This window comes from Pangasianodon hypophthalmus, chromosome 20, assembly GCF_027358585.1.
Source record: "Pangasianodon hypophthalmus isolate fPanHyp1 chromosome 20, fPanHyp1.pri, whole genome shotgun sequence".
Classification (NCBI taxonomy): Eukaryota; Metazoa; Chordata; class Actinopteri; order Siluriformes; family Pangasiidae; genus Pangasianodon; species Pangasianodon hypophthalmus.
Window position 1 is genome coordinate 8479603 of NC_069729.1, and position 22150 is coordinate 8501752.

The 22150-nt window shown below is 36.2% G+C and overlaps 1 protein-coding gene across 18 annotated transcripts in view; it reads left to right on the forward strand.

Annotated features, from left to right (window-relative positions):
• The window catches only part of nfasca (neurofascin homolog (chicken) a), an 82786-nt gene extending 64905 nt beyond the window's left edge, over nucleotides 1-17881 (forward strand). For 10 of the 18 annotated variants that reach the window (XM_053226956.1, XM_053226955.1, XM_053226962.1 and 7 more), the window contains 6 exons: nucleotides 2748-2987; nucleotides 3449-3568; nucleotides 7332-7481; nucleotides 8799-8930; nucleotides 9098-9167; nucleotides 12746-17881. In XM_053226956.1, coding sequence (XP_053082931.1) covers nucleotides 2748-2987; nucleotides 3449-3568; nucleotides 7332-7481; nucleotides 8799-8930; nucleotides 9098-9167; nucleotides 12746-12974 — 941 coding nt within the window. In that variant the 3' untranslated portion in view covers nucleotides 12975-17881. Of the gene's footprint in view, nucleotides 1-2747; nucleotides 2988-3448; nucleotides 3569-7331; nucleotides 7482-8798; nucleotides 8931-9097; nucleotides 9168-9319; nucleotides 10184-12745 lie in introns of all 18 variants that reach the window. The other 8 variants (XM_053226968.1, XM_053226965.1, XM_053226966.1 and 5 more) reach the window with 5 other exon arrangements.
• Nucleotides 17882-22150: the final 4269 nt, after the last annotated feature.

The following is a 22150-nucleotide window of genomic DNA, read 5'->3' on the forward strand; positions in this document are numbered from 1 at the left end:
CTGTAGCACATATATTATATACTACAATAGCATATGGAATAATAGATAAACTTCTCAGACAAAAAATTCAGCTGCATTCACCAACAGCAGTGCCTTATTGTACAATGTCAATAGGTTGAGCACCTGGACAAATGAAACAGAAATGTCAGTTCTTCTCCAGACTCTGAGGTTGCCTTTTGTGCTTCATGTAAAAGCTGAGCAGAGCACTGACACCCCCACGTTTCCAAATAAGTATGTGACATGGGCTACAACCCTGCCTAAGATGAGATGTTTTTCCAATGTTCAGCTGCCCTGTTTCGGTGATATTGATTTTTTCCTGATCATGATTTTTCTGTTTTAAAATATCTCAATAAATGATTTAATTGTCCAGAACTGTTAACCTGAAAAAGACAAGAAATCAAATATAATATAATATAATTGGTAATAAATGTCACTGGATATCGTGGCAATGTAATATTGTGTAGGGATGATAGTTTTGTTTATCGCACAAGCCTAGTTTTGCATCGCATTTTGTGTGTTCTGAAATGCTTTTCAGCTTACCACAGTTGTACAGAGGTGTTATTTGAGTTAGGTCAAACCAGTCTGGCCGCTATTCTCTGACGACACTCATCATCATCACATTTCTGCTGGCAGAACTGCTGCTCACTGGATGTTTTTGTTTTTGTACCATTCGGTGTAAACTGTAGAGACTGTTGTGCATGAAAATCCCAGGAGACCAGCAGATTCTGAAATAATCAAACCAACACGGCCGGCACCAAAAATCATGCCACAGTCAAAGTTACACAGTTCCCATTTTTCCCCATTCTGTTTGATGTGAACATTAACTGAAACTCTTGACCTGTATCTGCATGATTTTATGCCTTGCGCTACTGCCACATGATTGGATAACTACATGAATGAGCAGGGGCACAGGTGTTCCTAATACAATGGCCAGGGAGTGTATATTTTAAATATAAATTTCAACATACAGCATATTAATATCACATTGAATTGTGTTGTCAGTATTTTGCAGTATATTTATGATGCATAAAGGCTAATAGACATGACTCTATTAACAAAAACATCAAAAGCAGAGCTGGGGGTCTCCAGAACTGGAACTGAAATCCACTGTCCTAATCCTAAATGAATGGAAAGTGTGAAATCTGCTGCTTTGTAGTTAACTGAATCTGTCTTAATTCTAGTTATAAGTAAATACAGTGGATATAAAAAGTCTACAAAGTCTAAAAGTCCTGTTAAAATGGTAGGTTTTTGTGATGAAAAATATGAAACCAGGATAAACCATGTCAGAACTTTTCCCACCCTCATTGTGAAATTACAACATATAAACATTAAGTGAAAAACAATCAGAAAAATTTTAAGGAGAACTAGGAAAAATAAAAAAGTTACAATAGCTTGGTTGCAGAAGTGTGCATGCCCTTTTATAGTTGGAGATGTGGCTGTGTTCAGAATGAACCAATCACATTCAATCTCATGTTCAAAAGTAATTATCATACAGCTGTCATCAATGAAATTATTCTGATTATTCCCAAATAACGATCAGCTATTTCTGTAGGATTTTCTTCACATCTTATTGGTTTCATCCGACTGCTGAAGCCATGGTCCACAAAGAGCTAACAAAGCAAGCATGGTTTCTCATTTGTTGAAAAGAATCGATCAGGAGAGGGGTATAAAATTTCCAAAACGTGGAGCAGCACAATGACATTACCAAGAACAGGATGTCCCTCCAAACTTTATGAAAGGACAAGACAAAATCTTACCAGAGAGGCTGGTAAGGTGTAATAAAAAAGGTATAATAATTCCATAATTCCAAAAGGTATATTTGGCACAAAAAATGCACATCACCAAAAGAACACCATACCCACAGTGAGGCATGGTGGTGGCAGCATGATGCTTTAGGGCTGCTTTTCTTCAGCCAGAACTGTGGGTTTTATCAAGGTGGAGGGAATCATGAATAGCTACAAATACCAGTCGATTTTAGTGCAAAACCTTCAGGTGTCTGCTTGTAAGCTGAAGATGAAAAGGAATTTTCCCTTTCAGTATGACAATGAAACAAAGCATGCATCCAAATCAACAAAGGAATGGCTTAACCAAAAGAAGATCAATGTTTTTGAATGGCCTAGCCAGAGCCCAGACCTGAATCCAACTATAAATCTGTGGGTGACATGAAGCGGGCTGTGCACAGGAAATGCCCTCACAATTTGCTGGATCTAGTATGTTTTTGAAAGAAAGAGTGTGAAAATATTGCCAAGTCAGATTGTGCCATCCTGATAGACTCTTACGCAAAAAGACTGACTGCTGTAATAAAATCAAATGATGCTTCAACAAAGTATTAGTTTAGGGGTGTGTACACTTATGCAACTAGGTTATTGTAAGTTTTTTATTTTTCTTTTTTCCCTATAAAGATTGTTTTTCACTTAATTCGTATACTTTGCAGTTTCACATTAAAGGTGGAAAAAGATCTGATGTGATTTATCTTAGTGTCATTCGTTTGCTTCACAAAAACCTGACATTTTTACAGGGGTGTGTAGACTTTTTATGTCCATTGTATGTGGAATTTCATTATGAGAGAGAAGCTTCCTCATAATTTATATTGTATGGCAGAAATAGAAGAATTTCTAAATTATAGTTGTGGGAATTCTTTCCAGCATTGTAGTTCATGGTCATTCTCTTGTGATCTCTGCTTGTGTGTCTTTTATGCTGCTAACTACATTTTGATATGCTTAACTGCTGCTCTCTTCCTCTCTCAGTAATCGATTCTACAGATGCCTTGGATGCCTTTGCAACTCCTCTTCCCCCCTTTTCCCCACCTCCCATCCCAAGTACAACCATTACAACCTCAACAACTACCACCATTGCCCCTACAACTGATGCCACCCCCACTACTCCTGCTCCAACTACTCCAACAACAACAACTACTACAACTACAACTACCACTACCAGTACTACCACCACCACTACAACCCACCCCACCCTGCCTTTCATGCCGGGTATTTGCACAGACTTCAGTATAAAAGTCAATGTAAAAGTAGAAGGCAGTTAATTCAATCGTATTTATAGCTGACTGAGCTAAGTTGGACATTTCAGATGAAGTATTCATTATATGGATGCCTTAAGTGCCCATTTTTGACAAATGGCTTGACCGAGAGTTGACCTTTGCCCTTAAAAAAGACATTTTCCCCAAATTAGGATCGACATATAATAATTATTTGTATTGACTGTGGCATCCAATTAGCTTGTTATTCCCCTATGAGATTAAAAGACAGTCTCTACAGAATGTGATGAAGCAGCTTTAGAAGGGCCTTCATCATATTAAAGGCAGAAATTATAACAAAACGGTATTAAAGTGGTGTGGCTCTAACATGCTGGTGTAGTAAGTATTAGCTCTTGTCACTTTCCTCCAGTGGTTGAAATTTGTGAAATGTACTCCTCTCCCACCTGTTCTGCTTAGCCCCGCATGTAAAGATCTGGAATCTGACCGTGGATGCTAACAGTGACTATGCTAACGTCAGCTGGAAGCACAACTTCCCGGTTGACAGCAGCGAGTTTGTGCTAGAGTTCACACTGGACAGTAAGACCCAGATTCTCCCACTGAGAGCTTATGAAGGGAACCTCTGTGCTTTCGACTGGGCTTGCTAGGACATAAATCAAGACCAAGATCATCTGAAGAACTTGCTGAGTTTATTGCAGAGATATGCTTAGTCACAGATATTGCTGTGAATTCCAGCTCCTTTTGTTCTGTGATAGCTTAGATATTGTACAGAATAATGGAACATTTATCATATCTAACAGCTATGAGCAGTGCTACTTTTCATGCTGTGTACCTTCTTGTACAGTGATCCTTATAGATATTCCATCCATGAACTTTAGAAAGAACAAAGCAGCAGTGCTCTGTTTCATCTGCCATCTCTGAGAGATGAAATGAGCCTGTCTTAGTCATTTCATTGGGCTTTGGGTTTGTGTCCTCGCGAGTCCTTAAAGTTCCCTTTATGAAGCTCCTATTCCTTCTGGTGGCTCGCAGGAACAGGGAGAGATTTGAGTAAATTTGTGACAAAGAGAGTGTAATTAAGAGGAAAGAAGAGAATGAGAGAAAGAGACTAATAGTAATAAAAAAGACCCTCTTATTTTGAGTGAGTAGGGAGTAAAATGACTCAAAAGACAGAATCTTGATTATACCAAATGCCTAGAGATATCACCACTCGAAACATTTCTCTCTGACGAAAATCTCCTCTTCCTTTGTTATGTGGCTAACGACCATTTTACATTTCTGCCTAATTTACAGATTTAATGCTTGTAACTATATCCCTAATTTTAGTCATGCACTTTTCCGTGTAGCACTTTGGGATTCGCATGTGACATTTAATTAAAGCTCTTTCTTGTTACACAAAAGTCTCACTGCATTTATGCGGCCGATTCAGGAGCTATGTATTAAGTAGCTGATGGTGGATAACAGTCTCCCTTTGTCTCACTCTCTCTCTCTATCCTCTTTCTCTCTTGGTCTTTCCTTCTTCACATGTCTATATTATTCTCTACCATTTGAACCTGATTGTCTACCTCCACCCCATGTGCCTTTTATGCTAATATTTCTTTGTATGGCTGCCTCACTGCTGCTTAGCTTGGCTCACAGTTCTTACCTAGTGAGCAAACTGCAAGAGCCTGGCTGGCATCTAATGCACAAGCTAGGCCTCTACTGTATTCCTCTTTTGTCTTTTAGGGGAGAGGGATAATGAAGGGGTTAATGTTTTCTACCCAACTTTATCTCAAGGGGGCTATCAGAATCACAGTCTTGACCTTGAAACAAGTATATGAGGGCATGGTGATGCAATCACACTCTGAGACAGTGTAAATGTACACTGGTGGTTTCATCTGAGTAGATTGTACAAAATATGAATATGAACCTGTGTATTGTGGGGAGGAGTAGTGGATAGATTAGATATCATGGCACTGTATGATATCACACACACACACACACACACACATACACATACACACACACACACACACACACACACGTTATAAAGTAACCTCTGCAGATTTCTCCACTCACAAAACGGAATATGTAATTAGACAGTTGATGGGCCTACTTCTGTCTCTCTCCCTCTCTCTCTGTCTCGCTCTGGTGCTGTGAAGTAGCTGGCTGCCGCATGCTCTGTGTGTGTGCCGTACTGTGAAATGGCGTGTAAAGGTGGACAGGAGAATTGCTTGTCTGGTGTTGCTTTGATTTGTTGTAGTTTGTACCTCGAACAAAAATCTAACACATTATATACTGCTTTTGAATTCATTATGCGTTCTCTGTACATTAATATGCTCATGAAGACAACCAAGAAAATCACATTTTGATGGAGTCTATACTGGCCCACAGGCATGCAGTTTTTTTTTCTTTTTCCCCCCATTCAGCATGTCCATCAATTTTTCTGGAAAAAAAAACCATTAGGTTTTTTTTTTCAAAAAGCTAAAGCTACAAATGATGGGCCATTATGTCTTTAAGTTTCTGTGGGACTAGTTATTATGATTTCTATAAAGATATTGAGCAAATACCTTCAGTTTGGTTTACCTTGTAGCTTTAGCTAACCATCACACTTAAGCCATATTTTATTGCTGCTATGGTTCTTCACAGAAAAGGCATGTGCTGTGCTAAAATTCAGGGAGTGGAAATGGCTGAATTCTCGACAAGCAGTGTGTGACTGCTTCTTATTTTAGTATGTTGCATGCTGTCATCAGCTTCTGGAATACCACCCGAGTAATGCTCATGCTCTTAACAGCATTATGCTAGCTTGGCTTTTCTCTGAGAAGGCATAATGTGATGGTGGTGTGCATTTTCATTCAAGATAAGAAAAGGTCTGTAGACGTTTGAGACTGTTGCTCAATTGTTTCTATCAACCCCTAATTGGCAGTACTGACTCAGAATAAATATATTATTGTATTTTTCCCCCAAATTATTTTAATGAACGATGCAAGGAAAGGAATACATTTTTCTTTTATTATACCACTTTCTATAGAAATATGTTTTTCCACCAGACAGTGTGGCAAGTGGTAAATTATCCGTGATTATCTATTTTGTCAAAGGGCTTCACTTATCGACCTGGATATAAACTAATTTATTCATAAATTTACATGAGAAATTTAGTGTTCATTTAAATCCAGTTAGTTAGAAAAACGTGTGTATTCTACAAGGGCTTCTGAGTTTGTGTAAATTTACATATAAGGAGACTTACTAATGTGAGCCTTGATTGATAGACTTCAAAACATAATAATTAGCATGAGTTACTGCAGTTTTATATACAAATTAGTAAGTAAGTCTTAGTAAGTTTAAAAAGCTAATGTAGTTCAGTTGCATGCACAAATTAAATGAAAATTTTGTGCAACTAGTGAATTTTAGATTTATAACTTTATAATGAGCAATCCAAGCACACTAGCACACTTCATCCTAGGAGGCATTAAAGGCTTTCAACCATTTAGTTGTCATTTTGTCATTTTCAGCTCTTGATGAGGTTTGCCTTTTATGGAGTTTTGTCGCTAAATGTAAATCAGCTGTGCTGTGAACGTGCTTGGTAATTTACATGTTGAAATATACAGTACTTGGAATATTTCATTTGGTTTGGCCTATTGGAACATTCATACACAACTCGACTAAGATTGATAAATGAGGTCCATTGTTTCCAATTTCTGAAATTAGATAACATTGCTGAGTTTTATTTCCCAGGACATGCAAGTTGAGTTACACGTAGAGCAGGTCAACAATTGGTCAAATGCACTCTTCACAGAATTGTTCTGATGTTTCAATAAGGCTCATTAGTATAGTAATTGTCTGCCAAAGTTTCCTTCTTTTTGAAAATATCCTTTCTCTCTAAGGTTTAGGCAATATCACAATTTTGTAATACAATTTAATGTTTCAAATTAATTTTTATTTACTTACAGTAATGCTTTCTTGTTGCTTACTAAAATTTCCAAAAAAAACCCCAAAACCTTCAGTTCAATGTTTGCTCATAACAGTGTTGTAAATGCAGTCTAAACTATTGGCACACTTGGCTTGGTATATGGATATAGATGGTTCCGAATTCAAATTTGTCACCATGCTGTGCCGTGCCACACTGTCTGGTGGGAAATTTCTTTTAGACTGCACCTTCTTTAGACTTCTTTAGACACTTTTGAAAGTCCTCAATTGATTAGTCTTAATACTTCACTGATATACAGTATGAGCACTTTCACCTTCTAGTCTCAATACATCCACAGCACCTTCCATCTCATGGAAGTGAAGGCTGCTTCCAGTCATGTTTTTTGGCAGGTTGCTGTGTCCTGGATTCACGGACATTTGTCTTACGTCTCCTCCTAAGGTAATGGGTCTATGAAAAGTGTGCTGTTCAAACATGAACCCCCCATTAAGCTGGCTGGGTTGATAGCTGGAGCTAAGTACCGGCTCCGTGTGTATTCCCACGAACAGCCCAGCATCACCAGCGAGTATGTCACCTTCGAGACCAGTGGAGGTGAGGGCTGGTGTATAAACGATGCACTGCTGGGTTTAGCTATTTCAATGTCTGTTCAACAAGTATATGGATATTAGGAACAGCTGACTTCTGAAAATGGTTTCATTTTGTGCTATTGGCAGTTGTAGTTGCAACAAACTGTAATTAATAAAAAAAAATCATGTCTAGTATGTAATGTAAGGAATGAAATATAATTCCCCCAGAATGTCTTTCTTGTAGCAAAAAAATGTTGTAGCCATTAGCAAAACGTAGCCACTGAGAGTTTTGTTAATAATAATAGGTGACTAAAGCCTATATAAAATGTAATATTTTGCACAGTGACATTATCCTGGGATGTACACTTTTAACAGCCCAGAGACACAGCCATTCAAAAATAATAATTACAATCAATCAAATTCAAAATGAATACTGTTTACCTTTCCTTCTACTGTGAAGTTAAAAGTTGTTATAAAGGTCACTTTTAAAGTTGCATAGCTGAATGAGTCATTCAGCTAGGCCTCTTTGCTTCTTTGCTTTTGGAAATACAACCAGGTTATATTGATTGTGGTGGTTTTTAGTGCAGTACTAAAAATCAAAAGGTGCATACTAGTTTTTTAATATGATGCTGTAATCCTGGAATGCTTGTGTGCCTTGGGTGTGGTAAGCCAAATGAAATCATCAATGTCATCTCGTGTAATAACATGCGGAATATGATATCGATCCTCAATTTCTCCCTCAGACTTGTTTTCCCCTCTGGCTTGGACTGGTTTATGATATTGAGTGTCTCTGGTTCAGAGTAGCTTTATATCCCTTTCTTAGCATAATATGCCACAAACACACAAACACATTACTGATTCAGGGACAGTCAAGATTACATTTAAGATTACAGAACACAAGCTGTAGTAGCAGTAAGAAGCATGGGCCCATGCTTTTTTTTTTTTTTTTTTTTTCTTTCCCAGAATGTGATTTCTGGACTAGTTCTGTTCACACAGAGCAGGGTTTGATAATGCAGGTCCTAATGCACTCTTCTTATTGCTAATGTGTTTTTGATAAAGCATAGTTGTCAGTGAAGGCTCTGCCTACTAAAACATAAAGAGATTCATTAAAGACTCAATTTTTGGTTTTGTGGTCATAAATCACAGGAAAATGGTGGTGAGTAATTCATTTAGCTTGAAATTATACGTATGGTTTAATGTCAGAAACTTCAGTTTCCTTTTTTTTCTTGCATAGTATCTCTTTCTGTCTTTCATGTGCTCTCCAAATCCCTCCTCACTTTTCACGAACGTGTGTGTGTGTGTGTGTGTGTTTGTGTGCGTGTGTGTGTGTGTTGACTGACAGCCTACAGTACGGACCAAGTCGACATTGCCACGCAGGGTTGGTTCATTGGTCTCATGTGTGCCATTGCACTCCTCATTCTCATCCTGCTCATTGTTTGCTTTATCAAAAGAAGCCGAGGAGGGAAATATCCAGGTAACACACAGAATGCTATGCAGTATACAATATATTTCACTGTGTATTATACTGAGCATGCAGTGCAGTTCAGTATAATTCACTAAATATGGTATATATAAGATTTGGACTCGCTGAACTGAAATTCATTTGCTAATTCTGAGCTCATTCACTCCCATTGACCTCAGTGAGAGACAAAAAAGACCTCCCTTTGGACCCTGTGGACCACAAAGACCAGGATGGATCATTTGATTACCAGTAAGTGTGTGGCCTGCTTTAATAATAGCTTCATATAATCAAAATTAATTTTCCTGGTTGATGTCTATGCTGCCTTATGATTCTGTGGATATTATATTGTACATGTATTTATGTTTTTCCTGATGGTGGGTGCCTTTTTTTGCCTGTTTCAGGTTAGCTTGGAAAACGTTGACACGAGGGGGACATGCCGTTCTATGTCCTAATCAAAACTAATAAATAACTTTGCAAACAAATTTAATTTAAAGATTGGCAACAAAGTATAACAAGATTAATTCAACAAACTTAATCTCAATGTTTTACACTAACCACAATCCTGTTAGATCATATTCATCAACAAAATCTAATATACACATTAACAAAAGCTTTGCATTGCTTTGCGAAAAACCACAATCTCATTAGGCAAGCTCAAGCTTCGCTGTTAGCAGTATGGCATTGCTGAAGTCAGCTCTAAAAAGCCTGAGCTGAGACTTAAAACTGAACAATAAGTTCTATTTGGCATTATATAACATGTAGCATACTGTCTGAACACACAGACGGTGTGTGTGCTGTTTGGCAGCTAACAAGCCTTTGCATTGTGGCGCTAATCATATCTATGACTTTATTCTATGCAATAGTCATGATAGAAAATCATTAGCAGCATGTGAAGGAGTGCTTTCTAATGTCTTTTTGGCATAACCTAGACTCTGTTCGTTCATCCACCATAATATTTTTATAACTTCATGAATAGGTACGTCACGCAGAAACTATGATAGAGGTGGTTTTCTTCTGTGGAACATCTTAAAGGAAGTCATAAACATGAGCTAACCAGTGCACTAAAAGACAAAGTGCAGCCAGTTATGAGAGTTTTATCACCTTTTTAGCATTCATCTTAATATAATCGCTAGAAATTACATATCTTCTGATGATTGGCTCAGTATTTTGCAAGTAATTAATAGTTCTGGTACTAACACCTCTGTCCCTCTCAAATTAAATCCTTGTTCCCCCAATCACCGAACATTGTTAAGGAACGAAAACAGGTATTTGGTTTCAACACAGCATCCCTCTTAGCCTGAGCATGTCAGCTATTGGTTGTTTCTGGAAGGGGAAGTCAGCTAGATGGGAGGGGCTAGAGCTGATACCAGATCCATGGTGTAGTTCTTCAAGGGTGTCAAACACTTGTTAAATATGTCTGTAATTCAATGCACTTACTGTCAATGATAGAATTCTTGTAGTCTAGTGCAGAATACAGTAACAGCAACACCAGGTCCAGAAACACTCCTCATAAAAGACAGTTTACTGTAAGTGAGTGATTGCTTTGTTTTTTGTTGGCGAATTGTAATTTAAAAGCCTGTGACACAGAGGTCAAATTGATTTCTGGAGTAGCAGTGAAGGGCAAAGTGCCTTTCCATTTGCCAGTGTTTGAGACCCTTGAGGGACTGTTCTTGTATCCAGCAAGACTAACAACTTGAAACAGACTGTTTTTCCTGCATGCGGTTTAACAATGGCATTGCTCTAATCTGGCCTGCAGCAAAACTCAAAGCTATGAAACATGCATGTAATGGTAAAATATTCACTTTTCGAGGTTCTGTGAAAATGTGATCTCTAGCTTCAGTTTTAGAGATCATATTTTACTGTTATTTTGCTATAGTATGATTACATTCACTATTGCAGGCCAGCAATCCAGCCAGTAGCCTAGACAATCAGCAGAAACAACACATGTATAGCTCTTTGTTTGTTCAAATTGTTAGGGAAACAAAAGTAACAGAAAATAAAATGTTGGATAGATGTATGTGTTCAGCTATTAGGACATTTTCAGTCCCTTTCCAGTGGCTTCTTCTAACTGGTTTTCCCTCCTCTATTTTTAACCCTCCTGTCATTTTTTCCCCTCTTGGTCCATGAAGGTCTCTTGAAAGGAAAAGGTATGAAAGTAGAGGAAACAGCTGCTTCAGACTTCGTACTCCCCAGTTAATACATTGTCTGCTTTGAGTTTTTGGTTTTAATCAATTACCATGTTGGTCAATACAAAGTATAATATACAGTATTGGAGCAAGTTATTTAAGAAAAGTGAATTTCACTGAGATTCTTTACCATAACTCTTTGTTAGACCTCTGGTTTGACCCTAATGCATCAGCTAAATTAAATTATTTAACATCGTAAAATATAGTGAGATTGTTTTCCACCTTTTTCACCTCAGAGGCTTTTAACCTTTGGCTATAAGTTAACCCTGATACTCCTGAATAAATTCAGCGTTCATTTTTAATCTTCAAGCACACAATCCATTATTGCATTGTCAACATATATTATTTTAGGTTTTTGAATTATTCCTATAAAGTCTTATGTACAGTAAGCTATTTATCTTGGAGCTTCATTAGTGTATCACTCATAATCGATTAAAACAAAAACTCAAGATAAGCAGTTTTGAGGTTGGCCTGTTTCTCATTTTGATGGAGGCTAGACGATTGTGGTACAGTTACCAAACCAATATGGTTTAAATCTAGTTTAAATTAAGGAATTAATAAATTCACTTTAATAATGTTCCCAATGCTTTTCCACTGATCCCGTAATCACACTGTCACCAGTATTGGTGTGGGTCTGAAACTGATGAGTTGTTAGAGCAAGGAACCATGTCTTCTAGCCTTATCATAATTTTCATAAGCAAAAAAAATTACAATAAACAGTGTATCTAGGCAATGCTTATTGCTTACGTGAAGTTCAAATTAAATGAATGCATTTTTAGTATGGAAGAATTGAATTGAATTATTGGTTCTCTTAGAAGAAAAAAGTAACCTGAATTATTTCCTGTAAATAAGTGCATGTCCCACTGATATTCTACAAAATGAGAATAATCATTTACTCATTAAAAAAATATTGCAAATGCTTGGGTTAACATAAGCATTTGTTTTTTATGTGCATCTTTTTTGGGCACCTTGCTAAAGTACTACACTTCTTGCATGATTAGGCTTTCTCTTCACAAACAGCACCAGCATGCAATTAAAAGGACATATGTGTCCTAATTATTTACTAAATACTGCCTGAACCATGAAGAATCATTCTCTATAGACTACAGAAGTAGTTCATAAATAAAGGGTCTACCCCACCTACTTCTCTGACCCCCAACCTCCTTTGTTTACCTTGAAAGTTTTTAATTTTTTTTTTTTAATGAAGGCTTTGTTTGATGTTTTAATTTCTCATTCATTTGCGCTATTGTTTTTCTCCTGAACTACAGGTAAAAAATAGGGGTTTGTCTCTTTGCTATCCGGTGCAGATTGTCCTCTGTGCTTGAAAAATGTAAAGGTAACAAAGGAGTATGGCAGCTCGAATAGTCCCATTCTGTGTACTCTTCACTTGTTGTCCTAGTTGCAGTAAGCGTAGGAATGGAAGGATGCAATTCAGTGGATACAATTCTGTTTACAGGCTTCATTCTTCTAGCTGCAATTTTGCTTTGTGAGCATAAGAATAGATGTTCTGTGGAGTGTCAACTCTTCAGTTTACAGCACTTGTTATTCAAACTGAAATTCAATTTCATGAGGTTAGGATTTGGAAGAGGTGCGAAGTGGGATGTTAGCATAACCACTCATCTTTTTCTCCTACCTCAACAGCAGCGATGAGGACAACAAGCCTTTGCAGGGAAGTCAGACCTCTCTAGACGGCAATGTCAAGGAAAGTGACGACAGTCTAGTAGACTACGGAGAGGGAGGGGATGGCCAGTTCAATGAGGACGGCTCCTTCATAGGCCAGTACACAGTCAGGAAGGATAAGGAGGAGACGGAGGGCAATGAGAGCTCAGAGGCCACATCACCTGTCAATGCCATCTACTCTCTGGCGTAGATTATCCCGGAATGAACAGAAGGCCAAATGCACACACAGTTAATTCAATATATAGAGAGAAATCTGGAACCACATATACACACTTAACGTTGAGATGCACAGTCCCTATGAAGAAAGCAGGGGTGAGAAAACAAACCCCTGGTTGAGGAATTCAGAACTCAGACTTCAGTGTGCCTTTAGGGCAATGGGGCACAGGGAAGACAATGGCAACCTGAGACTTTCAAGCATTTTCTGTGGCTTATTTTTTATTTTTCAAAATCCTGAACCCACATTCACACTTCCTAATATCAGAGAAAAGCAGACACAGGCAGAAGTCCTGTGACATACCAGTAGTGGGCCGAATCAACAAAGGAACATCGGCAAATGCCAAAAATATGATAGATGCGTCAATAAAAGATGTATGAATGCTGTAATCAGTGCTGGCACAGCTTGCTGTACCATAAAAATCTATGCACTATGTATTACCATAATTTACTTTTGGTTGAAATTGGGTGATCAAATTTCTTCTTTTCTTTCATAATGCAAAAAGCATTAAGTTACTGTTAAGTCACTGTTAAGTCACTGAAATGCTATACTTCCTGGCACCCGTGCCCTAGCAGTAGACATGTCTGCTGTAGTGTGATGCCTATTTTTGCAAGTATATTTTCATTGGCTGCATCTATAGCATTTCTAATTATCACTGCTGATGTTTATAGAACTGTAGGCAAGCACCATCATTTATCAAATTAAAAAAAAAAAAAAAAAACAACTAACCAAACAAGCAAACAAACAAACAAAAAATGCATTATTTTGGAGCATGGTCATGTTTGTGCAAGAGACAATAGAGTGGTTGAAAAGAAAACTTTATCTCTGTTAGCTCAATAAAACACAATTGTATAATCATTTTTTTAAAGTTGGCACTATATATTAAATAATGGGGATGATGATGATGATGATTAATCTGACATCCACTATTTTTTCTAGTATTTTGGGCTGTGGTCTTTGTTTTAGTAAGTTTGTTCTAGGGTGTTTAGGTGCAAAGTAGACGGATAGACGTGGAAGCAGTAATGCTAAATGGCTCGCATAAGAAAAGTCATTATTGAAAATTTTTAACATTAAAGCCATGCTTGATATTATCAACCATTTTTAATCTTCTATATCGCCCACATCTTACAGAAACAAAAACAAAAAGTGGATCCAGACACATAGGGTCTAGTTTTGGTATTAAAACATTGCATGGTGAGGTTATATGAAAGGATTATTTACATTGCTTAAATAGGGGACCATACAATTTAGCATGCTTTCTTTTCAGAGCTTGGTTTCAACACTGCCTAAAAAGCAACTTGAAGTCTAGTGCCACTCACAGTGGTGGGCGTGGCCACTTAGCCAATACAGCACCAATATAGTTACTTCAAGCAGAGGGCTCAGTGTATGTAGAATTAAATATTTATTTGTATTTAATTTATACAATTTATATAATTAATATATTGCTGATTAATTTAATGAACACCCAATTTTAACCGCTTGTCTCATGAGGTCACTGAATAGTTTCTCACCTAATATAAGGTACAGTAAATATGTACTTTAAAAAAACTATATTAGACCCATACTGTGTAATAATGGATGTGTGGGATAAGGGCAGTGGATGTTTTATCCACTAATTAAATGTATGTATCCATTAAATGTATGTTTTATCTGTTAATAGTGCTGTTTCTTTTGTATTATTGTTGTTGTATTACTGTTCCAATATGTTGATATATTTCAATTTATTTCCTGTCACTTTTACATGACACAGAAAAAAATATTGTTTGTTTATTTTAGTCAGACACAGTTTTGGGCTCTCTGTCATAAATGTAAATACTGATTTGCAGACGGGTGGCAAATTAAAGGGAAACCTTTATGCTTGCATGGTTTGAGTCCACTTGTTCCCTTAGAGGGAAGCTTTATAGCTAATCAATATGAAGTTGTTCTGATTGAACATCTTTATTCAGAGATTAAGCATTTCTATCCTGATGGGAGTGGTCTGTTCCAGGATGTACTCACCCCCATCCTTAGTTCACAAGGACTCACTCAATAATTTGATGAGGATGAAAATGATGAAAGCATATGCTGTGGCCTTCACAGTTACCAGATCTCAAGTCAAATGAACACCTATGGGAGTTTTTGGAGTGACGTGTTAGACAGCACTTTCCACCACCATCCTTAAAACACTACTTGAGAGCAGCCACTTATCCATTGGAAGAATAATATTCATTCCTCCAATACAGGTCCAGTAGAGTCTATGGCAGTGTCTATTGAAGCTGTTCTGGTGGCTTGTGGTAGCCAAAGAATGTATGTTGTTGTTGTTGTTTTTTTTTTTTCTTTTACTTTGTCACCCATCTGTAGATTTTTGACTTGACACTTGCAAATTGAGCACTAACAGTGTTTAAATTATGGGGGTCTTGGCAGCGCTAAGTCCCCCAAGGTAAAGCCAGAGGCCCCCTAGATTTCACCAAAACCTGTCAGAGGGGATCCACATTGTTAATGTATTAGGCTGAATGTCATAAAGTCATATCATATATATCATAAACTTGTGTGTCTGTATATTAACTTTCTGACAAAAGTAGCGATATAATGAGCTGAAGAGTTGTCAGGAGGCATGTCCACATCCAGCTGAGCTAAAGATCAGCTGTAATAAATTGACAGTTGACAGTAACTGCAACATGGTTTTATTTTTATTAATCAAATTGCTGGTCAGCTTCTGCATACGGGTTTGCTTTGAAACTAGGTTAGGACTAATTCTTTGTTTTTCAGTTCATTAAGCCTATAATGTTATATCTCTTATTTGTGTTGTTAAATACTATATGCGTTTCAAATATAGCCTATTTTGGACTGAAGGCAGTTCAAAATATTACGCTTGGATTGGATATTTTTTTGGATTCAGCTGTTATTCTTACCTCAGTCCTGGTCTCGAGTATTGAATGAGGCCAACTTGTTTACCCAATTTTTCCTTTTCTTTTGTGCATATTTGTCCCAGTTACTTGCACAAACCTATGGGCAGAAATCTTGGTAGCTGTAAGGGTTTGCTATTGTAGCATTCTGCCCCCATCTACTGGGGGCTGAGCTTATCTTTCTCTTGGTGTACACGTTACTGTGTGAAGCAAGATTTTTGTCACTTCAGTTTTCCCATCATCACTATACCTCAATATCAGACTTGGGCTTGCTTCTTCATAATATCCTCTTCCTGGGACATCTACTCACCTATCCTGTGTTGTAATACTGCCTTTAACACACCCTCATCGACTTTCCCTCATGCATCACAAGTGGCCACATGCAGCAGTTGCAGTGGGCAGAGGATCTTTCGGTGGGCAGCAAGCACAATGTAATTAAAAAGATTTCTTTGACAGTTTAGCAGAGTAAAATAATGTTAATATCTAGTACTACTACATAATAAAACTCTGTTTTGTTGTATGTTTTTTTTTAAATATATTTTATAGTTCTTGTTTATGCTTATGAACTCTGTTTGAATGTTTATTTTTTGGAATATTGAATTGCTCTTGTTTATGCTTATGTTCATATGCTTCATTTGTCATTTCTGGGAAAGGAATTGCATCATCAGAACTCAGTACCTTCTTGGCAATTTGTGTCAGTCTGTAGTTAACATAAGACTCAATTCCTCAGTCCTCCAAGGGGTCATCTAACAGACTTCCATTGAGGAAATAAAACATTGGAATAGACTTTAACATGGCAGTAGGGATTTCTACAAAATGAAAATGGTGAGAGAAAGTCGTCTTGGGTATGTTGAAAACAGTATTCCTGGACATCATCATTTCAGCTTTCTCCAATACCTTATATACCAAATATTCTGCCTGTTTTGTTTTCCTTACCATCAGTGTCACTTGAATGAAGGGGCAGCCTGATGACTTGCATGCATTGACCAAATGAAAGCACATGAATTATGGTGGCAGTGATGTCTCTGAGAACCACAGATTAACCATTTAGAGTAATTGCATACTATGTAAATCTGCAAAGTCAGTGAACTCACAGTCTCCAACTTGGTGAGAGACTCTACTGTACATGCAAACGAGCACTTAGTGTGTGTCTGTTTTCCCTATTTTGGACCTTGGACTCATATCTAAACAGACACTTTTACTGCTATCATAGACTCTTTTCCTTGTCCATGAAGAAGAGAGAATGAAATAGTGTACTGTCCAGGTTTATAACACTATATTATATGAATATTTCAATATTGCATATGCTTTTTCCATTTCTTTTGTACATTTTCAGTTTCTATGCGCACTGGCAAAGTTTTCTGGCAAACTGCATACTATAGTCAGCATACTCTACTAAATCGAAAAAAGGTGTGTTTTAAATATTGAGTGTCAAAGAACTGAAAATATAGATATGTATATGTATTTTCAATCCAATAATGTGTTTCAGCATTTAAACAAATATCTTTAATCTTAGATTTGTTTTGTCTGAAAAATCAGATTAATCCAAACCACCATCACATTTCGTAGTTGTAAATTCTTCTTCTTCTTCTTCTTCATCATCATCATTTATTCAGTAATTCATTTATCTTCAGTAACCACTTCATCTTGATCAGTTTTGGGGTGGCTTCTGGGCCTATCCTGGGAACATTGGGCACGAGTTGGGCATACATCCTGGATGGGACTCCTGTCCATTGCTGCTATTATTATTATTATTATTATTATTATTATTATTATTATTATTATACATCACATCTTCTGAGTCATCCGGAACACCACTCATTGATATATTGCCTCTACATGCAGGGTAATGATGTTTTATGTAAATGTAGTAAAAAGAAAAAAGGACATATGATCATATTCACCATGTATGCGTGATTCACCATGTATGATGAGATGCTGCAACTTAATCTGCTAGAAAAAAATCCTTTCTTTATAGTAAAGCTGTCATTTTCTCTACCTCTGGTGTCTATGCTAATGCTTAATTGTGTGAAAATAAGAATGGGTAATGGCATATCATTGCTTCAATATTATAAGGTACTATCTGGCATTTTTGTCAAAAATGTGTTAAGCACATAAACTTCATCACTGGGGGATTCTTTCTTCTCCTGTAGTGTTTTTTTAATTATTATTATTTTACAAAGTTTTTGCTGGGTCTTGGTTTATATTATATAAATATTCTGCCACACATTAAAGACTTCAGAGTAGTGGGAAGCTAGCATCAGGTAAATTACAATAACTTTAAATATTGCAGACATTAGACTGTTATATGCGACATGCTTCATAAACTGAAATTTCCAGTGTAACCAGGGACTGAAGTTTAACTAGCATGACAGGTAAGACATGTTTGTGTGGTTGAACAGAAACATACATTGTCTGTTCTAATGTATTTTAATATTGTTAATTTAATAATATTGTTACTTCAGTATTGTTAAAAAAATTTAATTTCAAGGTAAAAAAAATAGGAATAGAAAAACTATTATAATATATGATATACTATATAATAGAATTTGATCTTGCAGAATAATAAGTTTCTATCTATGTTTGTCTATTGTATTTTGTAATAAGTATTTTCTCAAAATTTTGAAAAAGGAAATTTGAAGTAATCTTAAAGTTGGTCTTGTTGAAGTGCAAATGCAAATTTCAGTACTTTAGAGTTTTGCTAGATTGAATGTCAAATCTTTGACAGCCCATATCCCAAAATGGCTCTTCACCCAGATAGAACCTTATAATATTAAGATCATGATATATACTTTTTTTTTTTTTTTTGCATTAATACAAATGAACATTTATTTTTCAAACATATGAATTTCCCTTCTGTGATGGATTGGCACCCCATCCAGGGCACCCCCCTTCTTGTGCCCTGAGTCCCCTGGGATAGACTCCAGTGCAGGATAAGCGGTACAGAAAATGGATGGATGAATTTCCCTTATATTTAAAATTTCTGAAAGAAAGGACACATTAGGTGAACCAAAGGCCATATACCTTCCTATTATACATACAATTATGTACAGTTCTGAGATGTTTCAATGATTGACCACTACTCCAAGACAGGATAATTGTTTACAACAAATCTAGCCCTAGTCCTAGTCAGAAGACAATAGAGGAGGTATCTGTGTTTCTAAAGACATTATCAGAACTTGTCTTTAATCTTTGTATTATTATAGCTAGTGTCTTCTCCCCCTGTATCTCTCTATTGATTTATCTGATCATTAGTGCTTCAAAGAATATCCATTAAAGCACCCGGCTTGCATCCTCCTCTTTATAGACATGATGGCAGGCACAAAAAAAAAAAAAAAACAGAGGTAAGATTAATAAAATCTCTGTGGCCATAAATCCATTCAAGATTCGGCAGGCAGAGCACTAGAGCCATATTTTATTTAAAAGACCAGAATACAGTCTTGCTTGACCCCTATAAGACTAGTAAATATTAATACCATACCCTGTCCTACCTCTAAAATGAAAATGCATTTCACATATATCTTCTACAAACCAACAGCTTACATACCCTCCAGCTGCAGTTCAAGTCAAGTCAAGTTTGATTTTATTATACAAATAAGAAATTAATTGGGGCTCTGGCACAAGAGAATACATGCACAGACAAAAACAGTACAAGAAAACACAGATTCATTATAAAACTATAAAACTACAGAATAAGCTTCATTTTCAGTTTATTACAGAGTTGAATAAGTGACTTCGGCTCAATTCCTATCTGACTGTTCTGGTTTGGGCACACACATTTCTAAACACACTAATCATCCCAAAAGTCAACACATTTTGTACAGTTAATAGGTTTTGCTATTTGCATTAAATCTATTTACTGTTGAACCTTAATAATATTCTGCTACAATTTTTTGCCCCAAGATATTTGTATATTTAGACTTGCTCTTCTGGCTCACTGGTTCACTTGTACTGATGACATCCCATAATAAACTTGAACTTGTTGCCTGTGATTGACATTTCACATCATACATCCATAAGTATTTTTGATCCATAGGTTCATAAATGAGACAGGATATAGTAATAAAAGCAATGCTAAACACAAATAACAAAACGTTCATCAGACACTGTGTCTGTTCTAATGGTTCATAATTGCTATTAATCATGATACTTCATGTCACATTTCATTATATTGTACATAATAGTTTATTTGTCTCTTTAAATCTCTATATATATATATATATATATATATATATATATATATATATATATATATATACTGCCACTGTACTAGTACTCTAGTAATAATTCGCTTGAGTAAAAGTAAAATCAGTGAAAATTACTCAAGTAAAAGTACATTTAAAAAAATTAAAACACCTATACCTACATTACATTACACCTCCTCCTTAACATACTGTACCTCTATATAAGATATCGTATTTATTTTAGGCTAGTTTAGCCTTATCTATTTTAGGTACTAGTGCTGTCTGTATAGTATGTTATATATGCAGTCACCAAGACATACCTGTCAAATTATGTTTCTTAGTGAATAATGGGAAAGAAAGGCATAACATTAAAACCTAAATGATTTAATTATGTCCCTTCTTCATTATGACAACTGAAAAGGATTTGTGCAGTTGGTTACTGGATGTGTGTCTTGCTTTTAAGCAGAACTTAGCTCTTGCTATTCAAAATGGTACACAGACTCATTGTGCATTCTGTGCATATGCTTAAAATTTTGCATCGCTATCAATTTATAAAAACCAGCTAACATTTAGCTAACTGTTGGAAATAAACAAAATGGGAACAGATCTATGCACATATTCAGAGTGTAATCTACTATATGTACATATATATATATATATATATATATATATATATATATATATATATATACAGTATTGTGCAAAAGTCTTAAGCACATACAAAGAAATGCTAGAGAGCAATGATGCCTTCAAAAATAATGAAATTAAATGTTCCTACATTAAAAATATGCTATAAATATACTATAAACAGCAGTAAACAGTAATAAATGAAAAAAGTCAATAGTTGGTGTGACAGCCCTTTGCTTTAAAGAAAAAAAAAAGTAGTCTCAGGTACAATATAAGTATACAAGTATATATATGTATATATATAATGGATATTTGAGATGAAGAAATCAAGATGTTATTAAAGTGTAGACTTTCAGCTTTAATTCAAGGGGTTTAACAAAAATATTACATTAACCATTTAGGAATTACAGTAATTTTTACAGAGTCTTTCCATTTTCACAGGCTCAAAAGTAAGTGGACAAACTAACATAATCATATATATTAGGCTTATTTTTAATACTTGGATGCAAATACTTTCACAAAGCAGATGCTGCTCTTTGTCCGTTTCTATCTTTACTTCTCTCTCTCTCTCTCTTATTCTCTCGCTCCATCGGGTACAATTAAAATAAACATGGCCAGATGTTCCTGACACAAACTCCTGCCAGGTGCTGCATTACAACCTGTCCTGCTCTCTCTTAATCTAACAGAGTGCTCCTGCATCTCCTGCTGCATTCTAATCCACTACTTAATTCATTTCCATTCACCCTTCCAGCATCCATAGACAAGATAACTGCCAAAATTGTGCCCCTTGTTCCCCAGTAAATATGATTTATCACATGCATCTGGCCCCATTTCATTTTGCAAATGCAGTACACTGGAAAGTGACCTAAAGATATTAGAAGAACAGAGTTGTCCAAGTGGTCACTGACACTAATAATGATAAAGCCTTTACAGGGATGTTTGTCTGGTCTCTGAAAGTCTTTTAGAGAACAATGTGACATGGTATTAGCATTTGCATTGTGAAAAATATCAATATTAGCTTTTAAGGATAGAACTATAGAATAGTTATCAAGGTTTACGACACTCTACCTATTTCTATATTGATTACTATATGGCAGAGAAACATATTTCATATGCCATGGGTGTAATAATCCCCTCTGCTAACTGCAGACGACATCACTTGACCATTTTATGAGCATAATAAAAAAGGTCATAATTAAAAAATGCCAATACAATCATTATCTGAGAGCATGTGGGATGAGTAGAATCACTGAACCTGTTCCATTAGCCACATTTCAGCTTAAGATTTATGGTGGTGACTTGGTTATAAAGCATATAAGTTAAAGTATACAAAATTATCTTAGAGCTTTATCTCATCACTTATGTAGCTCAAAACATGTAGTTACACCTAACTAAAAAAGTGTATTTTGCAATTTGTAAAGTGGTCATGTTAACAAGTGGGCATGGCAGGGTGTTC